The sequence below is a fragment of the Telmatherina bonti genome, assembly GCF_933228915.1.
Source record: "Telmatherina bonti genome assembly, chromosome: 13".
Classification (NCBI taxonomy): domain Eukaryota; kingdom Metazoa; phylum Chordata; class Actinopteri; order Atheriniformes; family Telmatherinidae; genus Telmatherina; species Telmatherina bonti.
In genome coordinates this window covers 23,920,470-23,939,091 of record NC_136611.1, presented here as the reverse complement: position 1 = coordinate 23,939,091, position 18,622 = coordinate 23,920,470, and the positions used below count along the sequence as shown (strand labels likewise).

Below are 18,622 nucleotides of genomic sequence, written 5' to 3'. Positions count from 1 at the left end.
CATTTTCAACAACAGTTTGTAGCTGCACAGTAACTAAATACAAGTCAGAAAAGTCAAGTTTATATTCAGTATTAGTCAGAAAATACTGTAAGATTCTGCTCACTGCCAGCAATGCACAATATTAGGTAACAGCACATTAAAGTGATGCAAGTTGTTTGCAATTCAGCTGATATTTGTACAATTTACAATACAACTCATCCTCACAAAGCACCATGCCTGCTTATCAAATAATTCTGCAGCTCATCCTACAATCAAGTACAGCAGTAGATGACAATCTTGAACATGTAGTCATGAGGTGTGCAAAACAAATAAAGAAAAAAAGGATTTGATCTTAACCTCTATTTTGGAAACAGATGAAATATCTTGGCCTTCTTCTGCATTAACGCCATACAGTCCTTAATGCTGCTACTTGAGGTTCCTCTGTGGAGTCTAGAAAGTGCTTGAAAAGTAGAGATGACCTCACCCAAGTGTGAGGAAGCCTTTCATATGAACAAGTCTTACATACCTAACAGGAGACAGTCAGGAGGCAGCCGCTAATCATCCAAGATAAATCTCTAAAGGTAAAATCACCACCAGAGACAGATACATACATAAAGTCATGGCAATTACCTTCAGTTCTGAAAATAAGTGTGTTATGTGTCACTTTCCTGGATAACAGTGATCAAGATGAAGGATTCATTCAGTAGAAGACTAAAATAATCAGGAAATGTGTGCTAGCAAGCCAAATTCAGCAACACATAAATTATTATTGTTTTTTCTGGCATTTTACAGGAAATAAATATCTGTCTTGATTTTGATTATTTTGTCACAAGACACTGAATGCATTCATGTGAACTGAAGCCCTTTTGTGACAAGCAGCCACAAATCACAATATGTAAATGGTGAGTGTGTCCAGACTCACACTATGATTAGTTATGTAAGCTGTAGACAAATACTTAAAAATAAAAAAAATTACAGTACAAAAATAGACAAAAGAAGAAGTTGCCAGTGTTGTTTTTTTTATGCAGACATGATGATATTGACAATGAGAATTAGAATCAGAATGAACATCTTCAGTAACCGTTTCCGGGCAGGCCATGCTATTGTTCCCTCCGCTCAGTGAAATCATTCTGCACCCACAGTTTGGCAGATTGTACAAACACTTAAGGGCAAAGTGTTACATCTCTGAGACTTAAGTTTTGTGTTGAATTGCTGGTTGTTGCAGCCGATAAGCAGCACTTGGTTATCAGTTCACGGATTAACGGTGATAAATGACCACAGGTGGATGGTTCTGTGCCAGCAGAGTCCTTGTTTTTTCTTTAAGCTTAATACTCAGATTGTGGAACACATGAATCAATGTTTGCGCCAGTTACACTGTAACGTTTTCTATAGGGGTTTATATCACTGAGGTTTGAGTCATACAAACCAAGTTAGATTTCTAAGGATCTAAATGCATCGCTTTATTCACCAGGCTGAGCTAGCCTCACTTGCCTGGAGAGTTGTTTGCCTGTCTAGGCAGGAGGAGAACAGTGTGCCTGAATAATTGGGTTTACTAAGCAAGCAGTGCGTATCTTCTGCTGTATCTTTTACAACTTACACTGACACATCAATGCACTCCAGACTGGGTCTGACCTTACCACTTGGTCAGATGACAGCAGATGAGCCGGAGGGAGAGTTTGAGTTTGGGGAAGAGGGGAGGTTCCAGAAGAGCCACTTGCGTTTACATTGTCGTCTCTGGTACAAGTAGTCTTCCTTGTCACGCTCTTTGCGTGCTCTTTGGTAGTGGTCATCTTCTTTTAAGTACCAAACAGGTGGCCAGCGATGTTTCTCAAAGTATTCTTGGTTCTCTGTCAGAAGAATTTGTTTTAGGAATTTGAAAATGCCAGATAACTTTTAAGAATTGGTTTCTGTCAGAACGACTGGAGATCATAAGTTTTGGATTATTGATTAAACCAGTACAGCATAGACAGTAACCTTTCCTTTAAAGAGCCCCTCACTCTATAGCTCTATACAGTGAAATATGCTTAAAGGCAGAGTATGTAAGATTTCAAGGTGATTCTTTCCACCCCCCAGGTGGCAAACACAAGGTCGTGAGCAAAACCACAAAACTGCTACCTCCACAAACGACCACAGGTTGGCAGTAATGAGCAAAACTCACCCTTCACCCTTCCTTGCCAGCTCCAATGAGGGCAGGAATCACTTGTGAGCTGTAGCTCAGAGCCGCTCTGCAATAAATGGGCTTATACTCACCCTACTGGTGGAAAAAAAGTACTTTTTTTTTTACTAGTCAGAAAACATTCAAGAAGGGTCTTTGTCATTAATAAAACTTGTAATTTAATAACGCATCAAATATGGACAGACTGGAACCTACATGTTTAAAAAACTATCTAATTATGATTGTAGTTATTATTTTAGTTAATTTATTTTGAAAATATTGAAAATCTTATATACTCTACCTTTAATGTGGTGGAAAGGTCAATCAACTTTGACAAATTTAATTTCCTTTGGTCAGCTTTCTGTGCCATGTTCCCATAGACTGTACATAAAGAGATGGACATAGCTTCTGGTGGTTAAAAGTGAAGCCGATGCAGAAGTGTATAAAACTGCAGTTCCCCCTTCATCCACTAGGGGCTGCAAAACAGAGCAAATCCCCATAGACTCCCATGTTAAAAAGACCAACTTCACGGCAGAAATAAACATGTTTACAGCCTGGTTCAAAAATCCATTTTTGGGTTAATAGGTCAGGTTACCTTCATGACAATTGTGGGGGAAGTGAGTTTTTTTCGAACTCGCCTGTTTAAAAGTAATTTAATCTTGAAGTTCCGCATATTGAGGCGCGTGTCCTTTTGATTGACAGGCACTCGATTCCCACTTCCAGTAAGAAGAACAACCGCGGTTTTTAGCCAGTTAACAATGTGACTTATCTGTAGCCCGCTTACCTCCATAGGCCAGTTAGCTCCAGTTATTTCCGGGTTAGCTCAGTTAGATACAGAAAGCTCGGAGTTCGCTCGATGTCAATCATCCACCATAACGCTCATGACTGCCCTCTCAGCTCCACCTCTTTGTCCATATTTGTATTTTCCGAGCGAGACGATGTGCATGCCTCTGCCAAGATGGCGATGGTAGGAACCGCCCACCAAGCTTCAGTTCAGCTCTTCAGAAACCAATGGGTGACATCACAGAGGCTCTGTTCATCTTTTTATATACAGTCTATGTATGTTCCACATAGCCAAACATAGGAACTACAGATTTTTAAAAGCGGTTGGAACATAGTGGCATTTTATGGCCAAGTGTGAGGAACCTTGGCCCTTGTCCTTAAAGTTTTTGATGTCTTCCTGTTCCAACACGCCAGATTCAAATGAATTCATCACTGTGTAGATTTGATTAGCTGTTAGATCCATTTGATTTAAATCACGTGTGCTGGAGCAGGAATACATGGGAAATCTGCAGGATTATGGCCCTCGAGGACCAGGGTTCCCCACCCCTGCTCTAAATTATTATTATCTTTTATTGTTTGTCATAGGTCTATGTCAACTAAGCATTCACTTTGAATGAAAAGGCGTTGAATGTCATTTAAATGCTAGCAAATGCATATCATGTGCATCCTACCTGTGGACTTGGCCTTCATATCTCGGGGAAATTTTCGGCAGACACTGTTGTAGTTGGTACAGATGTGATGCAGACACCATCCAGTGAGCTGCTGGGCACCATGGAACTGGCAACATACAACATTTTAGTTATTCCTGTTCCCTGAATGTAGAGATTTTATCATATTATTTAGGTTGAATTGAACAGCAAAATGTTTAATCTGTCAATGAAAGAAATATATCTATTCATAATTAAAATGAGTATAATGGCCATTTCAATTACTTGACTTCCTTGGAGGTTTTTAATACCAAGAATCACGCTGGAAACAGGTTTTACTCTTTTGAATGTTATTTTTTGGATTGTCTTATAATCTTTTGACTCAGGAAATAAATCAGTCAATTTAGATTATTTGCAATTAAACTGTGGCCGGAGATTCTGTCATTATATACATTTATTTTTCAGCTACACTCAAAGAAAATACTTTAATCAACATCATTATAAATATAGCAAGTTGATTTGGCAACCTACAAAAGCACAGCTAAGATGGAGAAAGTATATTATGAACTTAAAAAAAGAAAAAAAAAAAAAAAGAAAAAAAGAAAACCCACCTTCATTTTACTACCATGCTACCTGGTAAGGCATGTAACACTTGTTCTGCTTATGTTAAAATCTCATTTTTATTAAAGTATTTGCAAAAAATATATATATATTTATAGCATGATGCAAAAATACTTGTTTTGTTTTGGGGTTTTTTTGCCTGCTTTGTGGTTGCGCTTTACTGATAGAAAACAGTGGGAAAACACTTCGTTGGCCCCATCTACTGGGCTTAAAGAATATTTCAGCTTCCACAGATGTTTTCTCTGAGTAATGGCATTGTTAATAAAGATCCAGTTTGCGGAAGCATAAATAAAGGCTTCAGGAGCTGTACTTATTTGGAGTAATTGACAGCTCATATTACCTGAGCCATGTCCAAGTACACCAGCACATCTCCATCAATGTCAGTTCCCATCATTGCTGCCTCTGTCAGTACTGTTACTGTGTAGAGCTCTGAAAGACACATAAAAGCTAGATGCTGTAGTCAATCATTTGAAAAGGTGTACAAAGGCTTTCTGTAATACAATCCTATAATTTGCTGGGTACTAACTCTATCAAATGTAATACCTGTAAGTGCAACCAGGTGGGGGAGGCAAAGACGATTCGCAAGAACAATGAGCTCCATTGCATCCAGGTCCGACCGAGAACAAAACCTCCCCGTGTAGAGATACTCCAGCACAGCCCTCATACAGCTGCGAGTTGTGTTGGGAAACAGCACCTTAGAAACAAAAACATATGATTTAGTCATAACTATACTTTTTGTTTGTGCTTGGAAAAGTCTCCTTGGCTACAAAGCAAGAAATTAGAAACAAACTAAGTTTATTCTGTAAAACCTAAGTTTACTTAATTGTCTGAAACTCTCAATTCAGGCTTTTTGCTGTTTGTTTGTTCCATTCATTGTTTGCTTCATCATGTAACTCATTTGCACAATATCTAATAAGTAGCTAGTTTGGTGTCTCTCAAACAAAGGATTAGCAGCCACCCTCTTTGCCACTTTTGGTTTACTCTCTGAACAATCAGAAAGGACTTGTTTTTTTTCATGGGAGAGACCTTGAAGACACAAGATCAGAAATTAAACATCTTATACAGGCGGTGGCAAGAACGGATGCAGAAATATACAGTATGAGGAAAAAACGTGTTTATTTTTGTTGTGGTTTTTTTTCTTTTACAACAGTATGTAAACTTACTATTATAAAAATCTGATCAAAATCAACAGAACTCCAGATTCTTTTCATTTATCCAAAGCATCTCAAAAGTGAGACACATATCTAAAGGCATTGGCGGGACAACTGTGACATAAGTACAGAAATCTACAGCTACAGATACCAACATATTACTTCCACCAAGGAGTTTTTTTTTTTTAATCCTACATTTATTTGTCTGCTAGCAAATATACACATAAAACAAGAACGCTACTGGGTGAATTTTAGTGATTTTTGCTGAGAAAGGATTTTGATCCAGAAGAAATTGTGGACACAGGACTTTTTAAAAGGATTCTTCACACTATGGGTGGAAATCAGCTGATTAATGGAAGTGCTTTTCCAGTTATACCTGGATTGATTACGTGATAAAGTAAAACCATTCTATTCAGAGATGTGCTAAAATAATAATCAAAGAAAGCTATTTCTTTCAAACTTCATGTGTACTTTGACTGCAGCAGCAATGATAAACAGAAAAGAACAGCATGATGTGTTGCAAACTCTTAAAGCTGATAATTGGTTAATACATCTAAAAATAGCACTGGGGTACTGTGACATCTGATCATGTAAAATCGCTTTATCTTAATCCCAAACTATAAGAAGTAATCTTTTCTCTAATAAGTATAAATATCAAATACTAATTTTTTTTCAACTTAAAAAAAACAAAGTAACAAAACTCAAGAGTAGCAGTATGTTGGGATCACAAAGCCAGCTTAATTGTATTAAAACAGATTTGGAATCCTCTAATTGAATTATACTTTCCACACATCGTCCATTGGATTTATATTAAGGTCAGGACATGTCATGATCTTTTCAATGCTTGTGTGCTTTGTGTAGTTGTTTAGTAATTTCTGTTTTATTTTTTAGGAGTTCACTCAAAAGTAAATGTTACAAAAACTTGGACTAATTCCTGCTTTATTCTCTTTTTGGTCTTTACTAAGCTTACCTCTTTGGTGAGGCTCTCCACAAAAGGCCCACCAAACATAGCTGCCATCCAGTCACAACTAGAGATGAGTAAGGGCTTGTGGGCCATGATCGTCCCATCATCTAGCTTAAATACTACATCTGCAAAATGATAAGGAAGCGCCTCATTCACAACTGAATGCACTTCATGCAAGACAGATAAATAATGATGATGAAGGATAATAATGTTCACTCACCGGAGAAGGTGCCTTTGGCCAAACACTCTTTAACTCTGTTTGTGCGGCGTACATGAAAGGCTTTGGTGATTTCTTGATTCATGAAGGCTTCATTGTTAAGTATGTTTGCCACCATCATCCGCAGATCAAAGACCTCCAGCAGTTCAGCAATGTGTGCAATCTGCATTAGCTCTTTCTCATTCTCATCTAGTTGACCAGTGTACAGGTAGCGAAGAACTGCTCGAAAAGGCCCGAGCTGCATGGACTGGTCCATGTGCACTACAGTCATGGGTCTGGGGCTGTATGTTACAGGATCTTCTACCAGCTCTTCCTGGATGCTGACAAAGGCGCGACTCCACGAGGAAAGCAACCGGCCTCGCCGGCACCCTTCAGAGTCTTTCAACGTCCCATCACTAGTACAGGCTCTCAGGTTGGCTCTATCTCCATCATCGTTGCTCTCACAAACATCAAAACTAGCAGCACGCATCAGCAGCTCTCTGCCAGAGAGAGGAGCCCGAGGCGGCTTTTCGCTCTCCTCATTCTGCGTGTCCATGATAAAAAGGTCGTAGAACTTTGAGGAGGATGTCGCCAAATATATCTTGTGTGCAAAGATTTTCTGTCGCTCCTGCAAGACCAGGATGACGTCAGCACAGTGTGGGTCCTCTAGAAGACCAACTGGATGCTCCTCTGTGGTGGATGGGGGAGGAGGCACAGTGATTATAGGTGGGGGAGGTTTCGGAGGCAGGAAGGGCGCTTGAAGGAGAGGCCGCTGAACATTTCTGAGGTGAGATTTCCAAAACTGCAGATGGCGGCGTGAGATGAGTGCAGCTCGGATGGCATTATCAAAGACGTCCTTGACTCCAAATTGAGCAACAACACTAGTTTCATAATATGGCACTCCCAACTCTTTGGCCACCTCCCGGCCTCGCTCTGGAGGAAGGATCTCATTGGATTTAATGGGCCTGAAAACAAGTAAATGTATCAAAGGCAGTTCTGGAATAGAAAAAGTAAATATGACTTATCTCCAGTTGCTGTAAACTTTAAGAAAACAAGTCCAATTACCTGGCTAAAGGCCTCCGCGCCCTGTTTACTGCCTCCAGGTCTGCATAGCGCAGGTCCAGCTGGCAGCCTACCAATATAACAGGAGCACGTGGGCAGAAGTGCTTGATCTCAGGGTACCACATGGTCTTCACATGGTACAATGAGTTGGGATTGGCGATCGAGAAACACAGTACCACAACATCTGACCTAAATGGAAGAAGAAGTTCAGATTATTTCACCTAAGACAGTATTGTAGCAAGCGTTAGTTGACCAGCAACATCTTCCAAGTTCTCACCTGCCATAAGCAAAACGCCGGTCTTTGTGATGGTCTCCAAAAGTATCCCAGAGCCGGAGAGAAACACTGACATCATCCACTACATCTCTGGAGCGCTCTAACACCTAACAGAGATAAAAACATTTATGAACATTCAGCAGCTAGTTTGTGCAAAAAACTAAAATATTACAAATCAATAAGAACAATATGCTTAAAAATGTTTTTAAATACTAGCAATTAAAAAATTTTGAAGTTTGAAGCTTTCATACTCACTTCTTGGCATACTCTGTACTGGTCAATAGCCCAGACTGTGGGCACATGTGTAGCGAGTAACTGGTACTGAGTCAGTGTGGCATTGCAGGCTCGGGCACAAATAAGGCGGGTCTTTCCAACTGCATTGTCTCCTACCACCACACACTTGATAGTTTCAACGTTTGGTCTCTCATAGTCCATATCAGAATCTTTCAACTGGGACCTGATGAAATTTAAAGAGAAGCGCTAAAAAAGCTGCAATCAGAGTTAGAAGTCTTACACTATTATCCGGACATAACATGCACTCAGGAGTCCTCATCTGCACTGCTCAATCTGCCTGCAGAGCTATCAATGGGCAGTCTCGTGACTTCTCTGTGCTCATTCACAAGTTCCCCATTCTGGCTCCTTAAAGTGACCCGCACCATAAAATCTATTCAAGACTTATACATACATACATACATACATACATACATACATATATATATATATATAGTTTTATTAGTAATGAGCAATGAGTTGAACACAAAATTTTAACAAATGGATAATGGCATTAATTTCCAACTGTTTTTCTACTATACTATTTTCAACTATAGATTAGAATAAGCCATGTAATGTCTGATATTTCTTTCCCTGCATGATCATACTTACCTTGCCTTTCATGTTAAATTCAAATTAAGCTAACTAACATTTAAGATTAGGTTCATCACAGCACATACATTACAGTCAATCAAAATATATCAGACCTGCTTTCATGTCATACACATGAATTAAATAGAGAGAAAAATTGAATACCCATTTTGAGCTCGTAAAATGGTAGATGATCATTTCAGAATCCAAACTGGTTTCCAAGTAAACAGTGATCTGTGTCACTGTGCTACAGCTCATGTAATGCAGCTCAAATAGTGGCTCAATCATATTCTTAATGATCTGTTACCATGCAAAATTATTTTATTTGAGTCAAAGATGTGTCATTGTAGTACACTGGACTACAGTCTCAAGCGTGCATGTTTACTCAGCATCCTTTTCCCTTGTTCCCTTTTAAACCATCACACAATTGCTCTTTGTCCTCATTACTATTCATTCATGTTTAGATGGTATTGATGCTGCCATCATATGAATGAGGTCAGCTAGTCCTTCCCTTTTAATAATAATATGGACTTATGGAAGTCAATATCAAGAAAAAAATAGTAAATCATCACTTTAGGTGACAAAGGTTTTGGGGGAAGAAAGGTAGACTGTGAGTTCTGTTTGTTCAAGCAGCATGGTGTTTTCATGTGTACAATGCCCTGTGCTTTTGCTCACTATACACTATTATGGGTTACTCTGTCGTTGTCATTCATAAAATCTGCTGGTCACTGACTGCCCTATCCACATTCCTTGTTTTGCATGTCTTGGGGCACAAACATTTCCCAGTATGTGACCTAAAACTGGGCCTACATAATATTATAAAGCTACTCCGCCTTTAATATTGCTTCACCATATGCCCTTCCTGTCACAGCATACAGTACACTGCGCAACTCTCGATTTACTTCATCATTTTCAACATGGTCAGATGTTCAACATAAGTCAAACAGTGTCCTGAATGTCTCATCTCAAATACAAAGTCACTGAACACGTTTGCGACCTCCGACATCAGCTATTTCAAAGATGATAAAACAAGTGCATATCCTACCAGAAGGACCGAACAGTCCCTCCACCACCGAGATACCAGTCATGAGGCTTTGCTGCATTACACCTTATGTAACGCTCCGTCACTGACTCTTGAGCTTGTAAATCCGGCGCCAACTGAGTCCATCGCAACACCACCGATAAGGAAATAAATTCAGTTTGATTCCTTTGTCGTAAACATTGTGGATCCCACTTACCGCAACATAAGGAAGTGCTGCATCGGGCTGGTCAATGAACCTGATAAAACGCAGGGATCCATCGGATGCGGCTTGCACCTGACGACAACTCGTATTTAACTTCATCTTCAAGGCAAGGTGAACCAGGCTCCAAATTTCTGATTGACTGCAGACGTTTAGGCAAAAAAAAAAAAAAAAAAAAAAAAAAGAGCCCACCCCCGGATCAGCGCGAAATGTGCGACCGCATCGACAAAAACGTGAACGGTGGTGTTGGTGTCGCGTCGCGTTGCAGAGCTGCAACCCTGACCGTCATGGAGCCAGCTCCGCTTACTGTAAGGCCTCCGTAGCTAATAATAGGCAGGCTCACAAAGGGGGGAAATCATTACAAAACACTGATCCACTTTAAAGTCGCACAAATCTCATTCCACTGCTCCAAAGATGGAGTGGCTACCCGTCCAGCACGAACATGCATTCTCTTTGCACAATTTTATTGTGCAGGCAGGTTTATTTATTTATTTACACTGCATAGCTTTATTTAAGAAGGTGTAAATAAACCAAGAACAGCTATTGGACTAAATGCATTTATCTTCTTGTAATTAATAATGTGGGGCCAGCTCATTGGAGAGAAATAACAGATCTACGTGTGCACATTGAATATATATATATATATATATATATATATATATATATATATATATATATATATATATATATATATATATATATATATATATATATATATATATATATACACACTATATGCACTGCTCAAAAATAAAGGGGACACTCAAGTAACATGTTGTAGATCTGAATGAATGAAATATTTTTTATCAAATACTTTGTTCTTTCCATAGTTGAATGTGTTAACAACAAAATCACACAAAAATGATCAATGTATCAAATGTATCAACCAATGGAGGTCTGGATTTGGAGTTATACTCAAAATTAAAGTGGAAAAACACACTACAGGCTGGTCCAACTTTGATGTAATGTCCTTTAAACAAGTCAAAATGAGGCTCAGTAGTATGTGTGGCCTCCTGTATGACCTCCATACAACGCCTGGGCATGCTCCTGATGAGGCGGCAGATGCTCTCCTGAGGAATCTCCTCCCAGACCTGGACTAAAGCATCAGCCATCTCCCGGACAGTCTGTGGTGCAACTTGGCGTTGGTGGATGGAGCGAGACATGATGTCCCAGATGTGCTCAATTGGATTCAGGTCTGGGGAACGGGCAGGCCAGTCCATAACATCAATGCCTTCGTGTTGCAGGAACAGCTGACACACTCCAGCCACATGAGGTCTAGCATTGTCTTGCATTAGGAGGAACCCAGGGCCAACTGCACCAGCATATGGTGCCACAAGGGGTCCGAGGATCTTGGTACCTAATGGGAGTCAGGCTACCTCTGGCGAGCACATGGAGGGCTGTGCGGCCCTTCAAAGAAATGCCACCCCACATTATTACTGACCCACTGCCAAACTGTTCATGCTAGAGGATGTTGCAGGCAGCAGACCGTTATCCACAGTTTCTCCAGACTCTGTCACGTCTGTCGCAGAGCACAGGGCGCCAGTGGCAAATTTGCCAATCTTGGTGTTCTCTGGCAAATGCCAAACGTCCTGCATGGTGTTGGGCTGTAAGCACAACCCCCACCTGTGGACGTCGGTCCCTCATACCACCCTCATGGAGTCTGTTTCTGACTGTTTGAGCAGACACATGCACGGTTGTTGCCTGCTGGAGCTCATCTTGCAGGGCTCTGGCAGTGCTCCTCCTGTTCCTCCTTGCACAAAGAAGGAGGTAGTGGTCCTGCTGCTGGGTTGTTGCCCTCCCACGTCCTCCTCCATGTCTCCTGATGTACTGGCCTGTCTCCTGGTAGCACCTCCATGCTTTGAACACTACACTGACAGACGCAGCAAACCTTCTTGCCACAGCTGCATTGATGTATCATCCTGGATGAGCTGCACTACCTGAGCCACTTGTGTGGGTTGCAGACTCCATCTCATGCTACCACTAGAGTGAAAACACCGCCAGCATTCAAAAGTGACCAAAACATCAGCCAGAAAGCATCGGAACTGAGATGTGGTCTGTGGTCACCACCTGCAGAACCACTCCTTTATTGGGTGTGTCTTGCCAATTGCTTATAATTTCAACTTTGGGCGACAGGCAGGGTACACCCTGGACAGCTCGCCAGTCCATCGCAGGGCCACACAGAGAGACGAACAACCACTCACACTCATTCCTAGGGGCAATTTAGAGTAACCAATTAACCTAACCATGTCTTTGGATGGTGGGAGGAAGCCGGAGTACCCGGAGAGAACCCATGCATGCACGGGGAGAACATGCAGACTCCGCACAGAAAGGCCACTGACCAAACCCCTCCCCAGCCATATATATATATATATATATATATATATATATATATATATATATATATATATATATATATATATATATATATATATATATATATATATATATATATATATATATATATATATATATATGTATGGGTAATCAGGTTTGCACACAAAATATAGAACTGTCAGTATGGAACAAATGGATTTTTCCAGATATAACTTTTCTTTAAGCTGTTAATTGATTGTGTTATTGTTTTGTTGCAAATAAAGATATATCAATCATGTTGTACCACTAAAATTATTAAAAGAATTATAACTGCTGAACATTACATTACAAATCACCAGGTTACTTGTAATTTAAGTAATGTAGCGTTAGGGCAACGTTCTGGTGTCATACAGTCAAGTAGAAAGTAACTTACCATTCACAATCACTGACAGCCATTGTAAGGTGATGATTGAAGGCTTCCTTGGAGAGTGTTCACTGTCAGCTCAATAGTATTTGCTGCTCCAGTTGAGTTTACTGAACTCTTCACAAAGTCTCATCAAGGAATTTGCAATAATCTTAAAATCTACAGCAATCACAATCTCAAGAGTTATTTCCACTTTCTTCCTTCATTAGTTTGGGTTTGCTTTAAAATACTCCTTCTAAGTTGTACTCCCACTCGCTGTTCCAGCATTAATCTGCGCCAATACCAAGGAGATCATATTACAGTGGACCTTTATACTTGCACATGCATTTATGCAAATCTGCTCTGCAGTTGTTGTGAAAGAAGTGCCTCAGTTTGTTAAGCTGATTTGAACAAGGATTGTTTTGTGACGGTAGAATAGACGTATATTCCCTTTACTCTGTTACATTTAAGCAATATTATGTAACTTTAGCAAATGGTCCTAGTGTTATGTATGGAAATCTTTATTAAGATCTGAATCCTTTCAGTTATACAGATATCTTTTCTTTTTACAAAAGGTGTCAAGTGTTATAAATCCTGCAGTGATCCGTCTGTTCCACTAGGTGGTGTTAGTGGTCTAAATTCCTAAACTCTTCAATCCTTTGTTGTTGTGAAGTTACATCCAAGGTAGAAGAATTTCCTCACGTTAAAACAAATTCTATCTATCTATCTATCTATCTATCTATCTATCTATCTATCTATCTATCTATCTATCTATCTATCTATCTATCTATCTATACCAGATAAGGTGTTGTTTGGGAACTTGTCCATGTTAGTTTATTGAATCTTTAATTGAATTAATATAAGACTGGATTAAATAAAACATAAAGCTTTTAGTTCTGTTGATTAGTATGTTTGATCATTAATCAGTTTTTCTTGGAACGAAGCTGATGTTTCCTTAATACATATCAGTTAGATAACATTTTATAACAACTGTGATCAAATATTTGTTTTTTTGCTTATTTTCTAATTTAATATATGATTTTGAATAACAATAATATAATTTTTATTAAAATAATTATACTGTGATTATATATAATATTCACACTAGGTGTTCTACAAAATGAATCCCAAAGTGAAGTTAGGTATTGATTTGCTGCATTTTACTTTCAATTGTGCAAGAGTTCATTTCAGGGATAAATGTTGTGTAAGCAATAACCATAGCTGACAACAGCTCGTGCCAGAGTCCAGTCCAGTCAGGCTGGGGTCTTCTCAACCATTCAGATAGTCAAAGAACTCTTGCTGTCTTTTGACTTTTCTTACTACCTCTATGGCGTCCCCTGAAACAGATCCCAAAACTCCTTTCACTCTGGACCCCTACCATGTTTCTGAGGAACTTGGCTTTATCCTGCCGGAGCCTTTGGTAGGTGGAAAATTTTCTCACGTTCTTTTTAATCATTACCCAGACTACCTTATTGAAATGCAGTTTGTCAGACAGCCAAGCAACTAGATTCAAAACAGGACTTTGATTTAGGAATAAGCAATTATACCGAATTAAATACAATGTTCATGTACACAAAAATGGTCTTTTTAATGACATAAGACTGTGAACTTAACATTGGCAATGACTGACTACAATTGATTTAAAGATGATGCAAGTTTGTTTTACAATTTGACCTTTATCAAGTGGAACATGTTCTGACACCTTTGTCAGGTTTCAGATCACTGTGCATGTAGCATCAACTTTAAAATTCAAGCTAGATTAATTGTTTCATCCCTTGCACATCATTTGTTATCGTTGTTTTATTTATTTGTGTTGATAAACATTTCTTCACATTTCACTCTACTGAAACTTCACATTCGCAGCACACGCTTCCAGCATACTACCAGCCATGGATGGATATTGCGTTGCATGTCCCAGAGCTTCTGCACAGTCATGAGCTGCGCTCCCATATTAACAAGGTAAAAGGGGGCAATAAACTGACAAGGAAAACTCACTGTTTTTATTGGGAGGTTGTTCAAAGTTTATACTCCTATTCAGATGCCACTGCTGAGCACCAAGTTTCTGCAGAAACACAGAGAGTTACGGCTGGCCCACCTGGCCCTCAGCATGATGACCATGGGATATGTCTGGCAGGACGGAGAGAGTGACACAGTTGAGGTAATGTAGTCTATGGTTTTTCCTTTCCCTCCTTCACTCCCTTTATGCCAACAGTTGCTCCTCAATGTATACAATGTTTATAAATGATTTTCCGTTTTTACCAATGGTTAAAGATACTACCATGTAACCTGGCTGTTCCGTACTGGGAGGTGTCACAGCAATTAGGACTTCCTCCAATTCTCACTCACGCAGATGCAGTGTTAGCTAACTGGAGGAAGAAAGATCCAGAGGGGTAAGTGGCCACTCAACTTCTCAAGTGTTTTGTTCAGATTTCACATGTGTAAGGTGAAAAAACAAATACCTATCTTTCTTTTCATGTCTATGTTTTACATTTTCTGTGTCAGACCTTTCGACATGGAGTGAGTATGTTTTCATTTTAACTTTGTACAATATGGTACTGTATCATAAATAGTACCGCACTCTACTGCATGCACAGTTTTCTGGCTCTCATGCATCATACAGGAACCTGGAGTTGCTGCTTAGTCTTCCAGGCGGAGACAGTGTCAAAGGTTTCTTCTTGGTCACTCTTCTGGTGGAACTCGCAGCAGTTCCTGCTCTAAGGGTAACAATGTTTCACAAACACCTCCTTTTACATAATATACACATTTGAAATGTATTATTTACTAAAGAAAGTGACAGTTATCTTAAAATGATGACATAACCAAGGAGTTTTGTGTACCTGCATTGCAGAGCATCCCTGTTGTCATTAATGGTGTCAGATGTGGTGATACAGAGGCTGTAGCCAGAGGCCTCCAGAACATCAGCCAGTCTATACAAGACATGACTGATGCACTCAAACTAATGCAAGGTAGTGATTCAGACACGTAATGATATATACTGCCTTAATTATTAACAAGCATTTTCATAAATGTTATTTCCCTTAAGTATATGTGGAGCCTTCAGTCTTCTATGGCATTATGAGGATCTACCTGTCTGGGTACAGAAATCTACTCGTACAGTGAAACCAGCTTTAAAAATTTGTATACATCTCCACATAACAAGTCAACATATGTATGTGTAGGTGGAAAGACAACCCTTGCATGCCAAAAGGGCTGGTTTATGAGGGGGTACAGGCAGAGCCAATGGAGTACTCCGGAGGGAGTGCTGCACAAAGCAGCCTGCTACACTGCTTTGATGAACTTCTGGGAATCAAACATGAAGAAAAATGTAGTAAGACAGATGAATATTTATGCACTGAACATTTACAGAAGTTCTTGGGATTGATTTTAAGGATTCACTGTGATGACAATGTCATTTTTCAGGTTCCTTTCTCACACGCATGAGGAACTACATGCCACCTGCTCATAAGCAATTGATCCAGGATATCTCTTTGCAAAAGCCGTTGAGAAGCTTTGTCCAGCAGCAGGCCAGCGACATCCTAAACCAGGCCTATCATCTCTGTGTCTCAAAGCTGTTGGCTCTGCGCAGCTACCACATCAATGTAGTGAGTCGTTTCATCACTGTGCCTGCTGCCCACGCTCGACAACTGCGTAACCAGAGCCAGGACCTGGTGGGGGAGATTATCAGCAGAGCTCCCACAGCACTGGAGCAGAGGGGCACCGGTGGCTCTGGCATCATGACCTTCCTAAAAACAGTGAGGGACCACACAAAGGACGCCCTTGTGCCTGAGACAAGCAAAGGAATTAAACACTCAAAGTTGACATGAGCCTTCCAACAAGATTCAGTGCTACATACAATGACCATGAAATAAACAGATTATTTTACAATCTATTTTTTCTGTCATTAAGATGATAGCTCTTTCTCAGAGTAAGATTAAGAGGCGTCATTTATTTATCTCACATTCTGGTTTTTTTTTTTTTTTTTTGTTAAACAAAGAAATGCAAGAAATTGTTCTCAGATACTCAAAGCATCCTTTATATATTTTCAATGATCTAGTACTGGTCCTGGTTTTAAAGTAAAATAACAAAGTTCATACTAAAAAAAAAAAGAAATAAAAAGATCAGCTGGTTAAAAACGAAAAAAAAACAAAAAAAAACAGCAATACCCAGTTGAGCCATGGTGGGGCAGTAAAGAGTAACATTGTGTCCACATGCAAAGGAATAAATCACACAAAATGCTTACAATTTATAATAGAGAGCAAACAGTTAAGGGCACCAGTGACTTGCTTGCAAATGTTTTGGCCTTGTCAAACAAAACTGGCCAGATCTGTAATGATATGATTGTAATTAATTATAGGTTTGTTTTTTTTTTTGTTTTTTTTTTAAGATATTGAAATCCACACTCCCCACACTCAATCGTCAACAGGCTGCAACACAACCTGTCAGAAAATAATCATCCTTTGTTGAGTATAAACCCTGCAGTGCAGCTCCACAATGGGGTTGTCATGTCCAAGCACAATGAACAATGCAGTGCAGAGATGCATCACCTATCAGAGAGGTTACCTCAGCTATCCTGCCTTCCTCCTCCAGCCCACATCCAGCCCTCACATGCCCTACAATACTTCCTGGACTGAGTGTGTGGAAAACCCACTGAAATGAAGGGATGGATTGTCCTGTGGCTCATACTGTGTAATCTTCACCTTCACCGACTCATCCAAACCGGTGTTTCATTACAATAACAACCTCGCAAGATCAGATAAGACATACTAATGGCCAATAAAAAATTACAGTTCCCCCCACAATGTGAACAATCTACTTTCTTATACTGTCTTTTTTCACATGCTGGTCAGCAGAGCAAACAGCAACAGAACAAGAGACAAAGAAGAATATTGAACACATCAGGATTCACAAGTGAAACTTATTTGTTTTTGGAACATACAAAAAGTCTTTCAAGTTGTTTTATTCTCATGTTTTTTCCCCCTCATTGGATAGACAGGGAGGCCTGAGGTGAAAGGGTGAAAGGTGAACAGAAACTGCACAGGGATGAAGAGAGATGGGTGGTGGTGAGGAAAAACAGTCTGTTCACATCATGGTGATCTGATTAGAGCCTTCTTCCACAGCCAAAGCAAATAATCCTTTTCCTTATTGCCATGTATGTGGAGGACTCCCTGACAACCCAGCAGTAAACAGAAGCCATCTCTAAGGATGTCTTCATTGTGTAGTCGAGGCTGGGCCTGCATGGCCGCTGAAGTTTCGCCTTGAATCACATGGGTGGTTTCAGGGTAGCACATGACACATAAATGCACACGCCAACACCTGCTTTATGGATCGCTTGTGCTGCACATTTATTGTAGTAGTGCAAGTGTCACTTATCACACAATAGCTTAACTATTTTCGAAGAACTCAATTACAAATGCTCTGTTATGGCTGAATATAAACTTGTCAAGCAAATGCTTTCAAGACTAAATGTGTGATTTTCCCCACAGCAAAGGGCATCTTCTGTTGCCTGTTTTCATATCTGCTGAAACATCCATACTCCATCTGTTGGAGCCAACGGGATTACAGCTGATTCTTCTTCGGGTTAGACAATCGGATATCTGTGCTCATGGTGGTTAACCACAGGATATCCTGGATTCTGTTATTTCAGAATTGAATTTATGATGCTGCCGCTTGCATCAAGCCAAGCAAAGCCAGGACCTTTTCTCACCCTATGAAGTGAGCATCTTAAATGGCAGCAGGGAGGGACCGATTGTCTTTGGCGCACAAAATATGGGTGTAGCTGGGAATTATTGGCTGCTGTGCAACACAGTAGGTGATGTTTCTTGTTTCTTCCACTTTCCACTCTTCTTTACTTCACTGCCTTCGTCAAACATATATCTACAAATCAACAGGTCAGCCACATCATCATCATTTACTAATGGGGCACACCCTCTGATACAATGGGTTATATCTGAGCTGCATACAAGGCTTTAATA

At 39.9% G+C, this 18,622-nt stretch overlaps 2 protein-coding genes across 2 annotated transcripts; one reads left to right on the top strand and one right to left on the bottom strand.

Moving 5' to 3' along the window:
• Positions 1 to 1,623: 1,623 nt before the first annotated feature.
• Positions 1,624 to 8,241, bottom strand: rhobtb2a (Rho related BTB domain containing 2a; the record flags this gene model as incomplete). Its single annotated transcript, XM_079251988.1, has 9 exons — positions 8,088 to 8,241; positions 7,836 to 7,939; positions 7,562 to 7,747; positions 6,521 to 7,461; positions 6,307 to 6,425; positions 4,729 to 4,879; positions 4,526 to 4,614; positions 3,589 to 3,694; positions 1,624 to 1,826 (listed from the first exon to the last, which is right to left on the bottom strand). Exons 3-9 carry the CDS (start codon positions 7,681 to 7,683, stop codon positions 1,624 to 1,626), a joined length of 1,731 nt encoding a protein of 576 aa, XP_079108114.1. The 5' UTR covers positions 7,684 to 7,747; positions 7,836 to 7,939; positions 8,088 to 8,241.
• Positions 8,242 to 13,977: 5,736 nt separating this feature from the next.
• Positions 13,978 to 16,474, top strand: ido1 (indoleamine 2,3-dioxygenase 1; the record flags this gene model as incomplete). Its single annotated transcript, XM_079251687.1, has 10 exons — positions 13,978 to 14,070; positions 14,514 to 14,609; positions 14,689 to 14,808; positions 14,922 to 15,040; positions 15,153 to 15,167; positions 15,271 to 15,370; positions 15,499 to 15,616; positions 15,694 to 15,745; positions 15,830 to 15,978; positions 16,071 to 16,474. The coding sequence occupies 10 exons, from the start codon at positions 13,978 to 13,980 to the stop codon at positions 16,472 to 16,474; spliced, it is 1,266 nt and encodes a 421-aa protein (XP_079107813.1).
• Between the last annotated feature and the right edge of the window lie 2,148 nt (positions 16,475 to 18,622).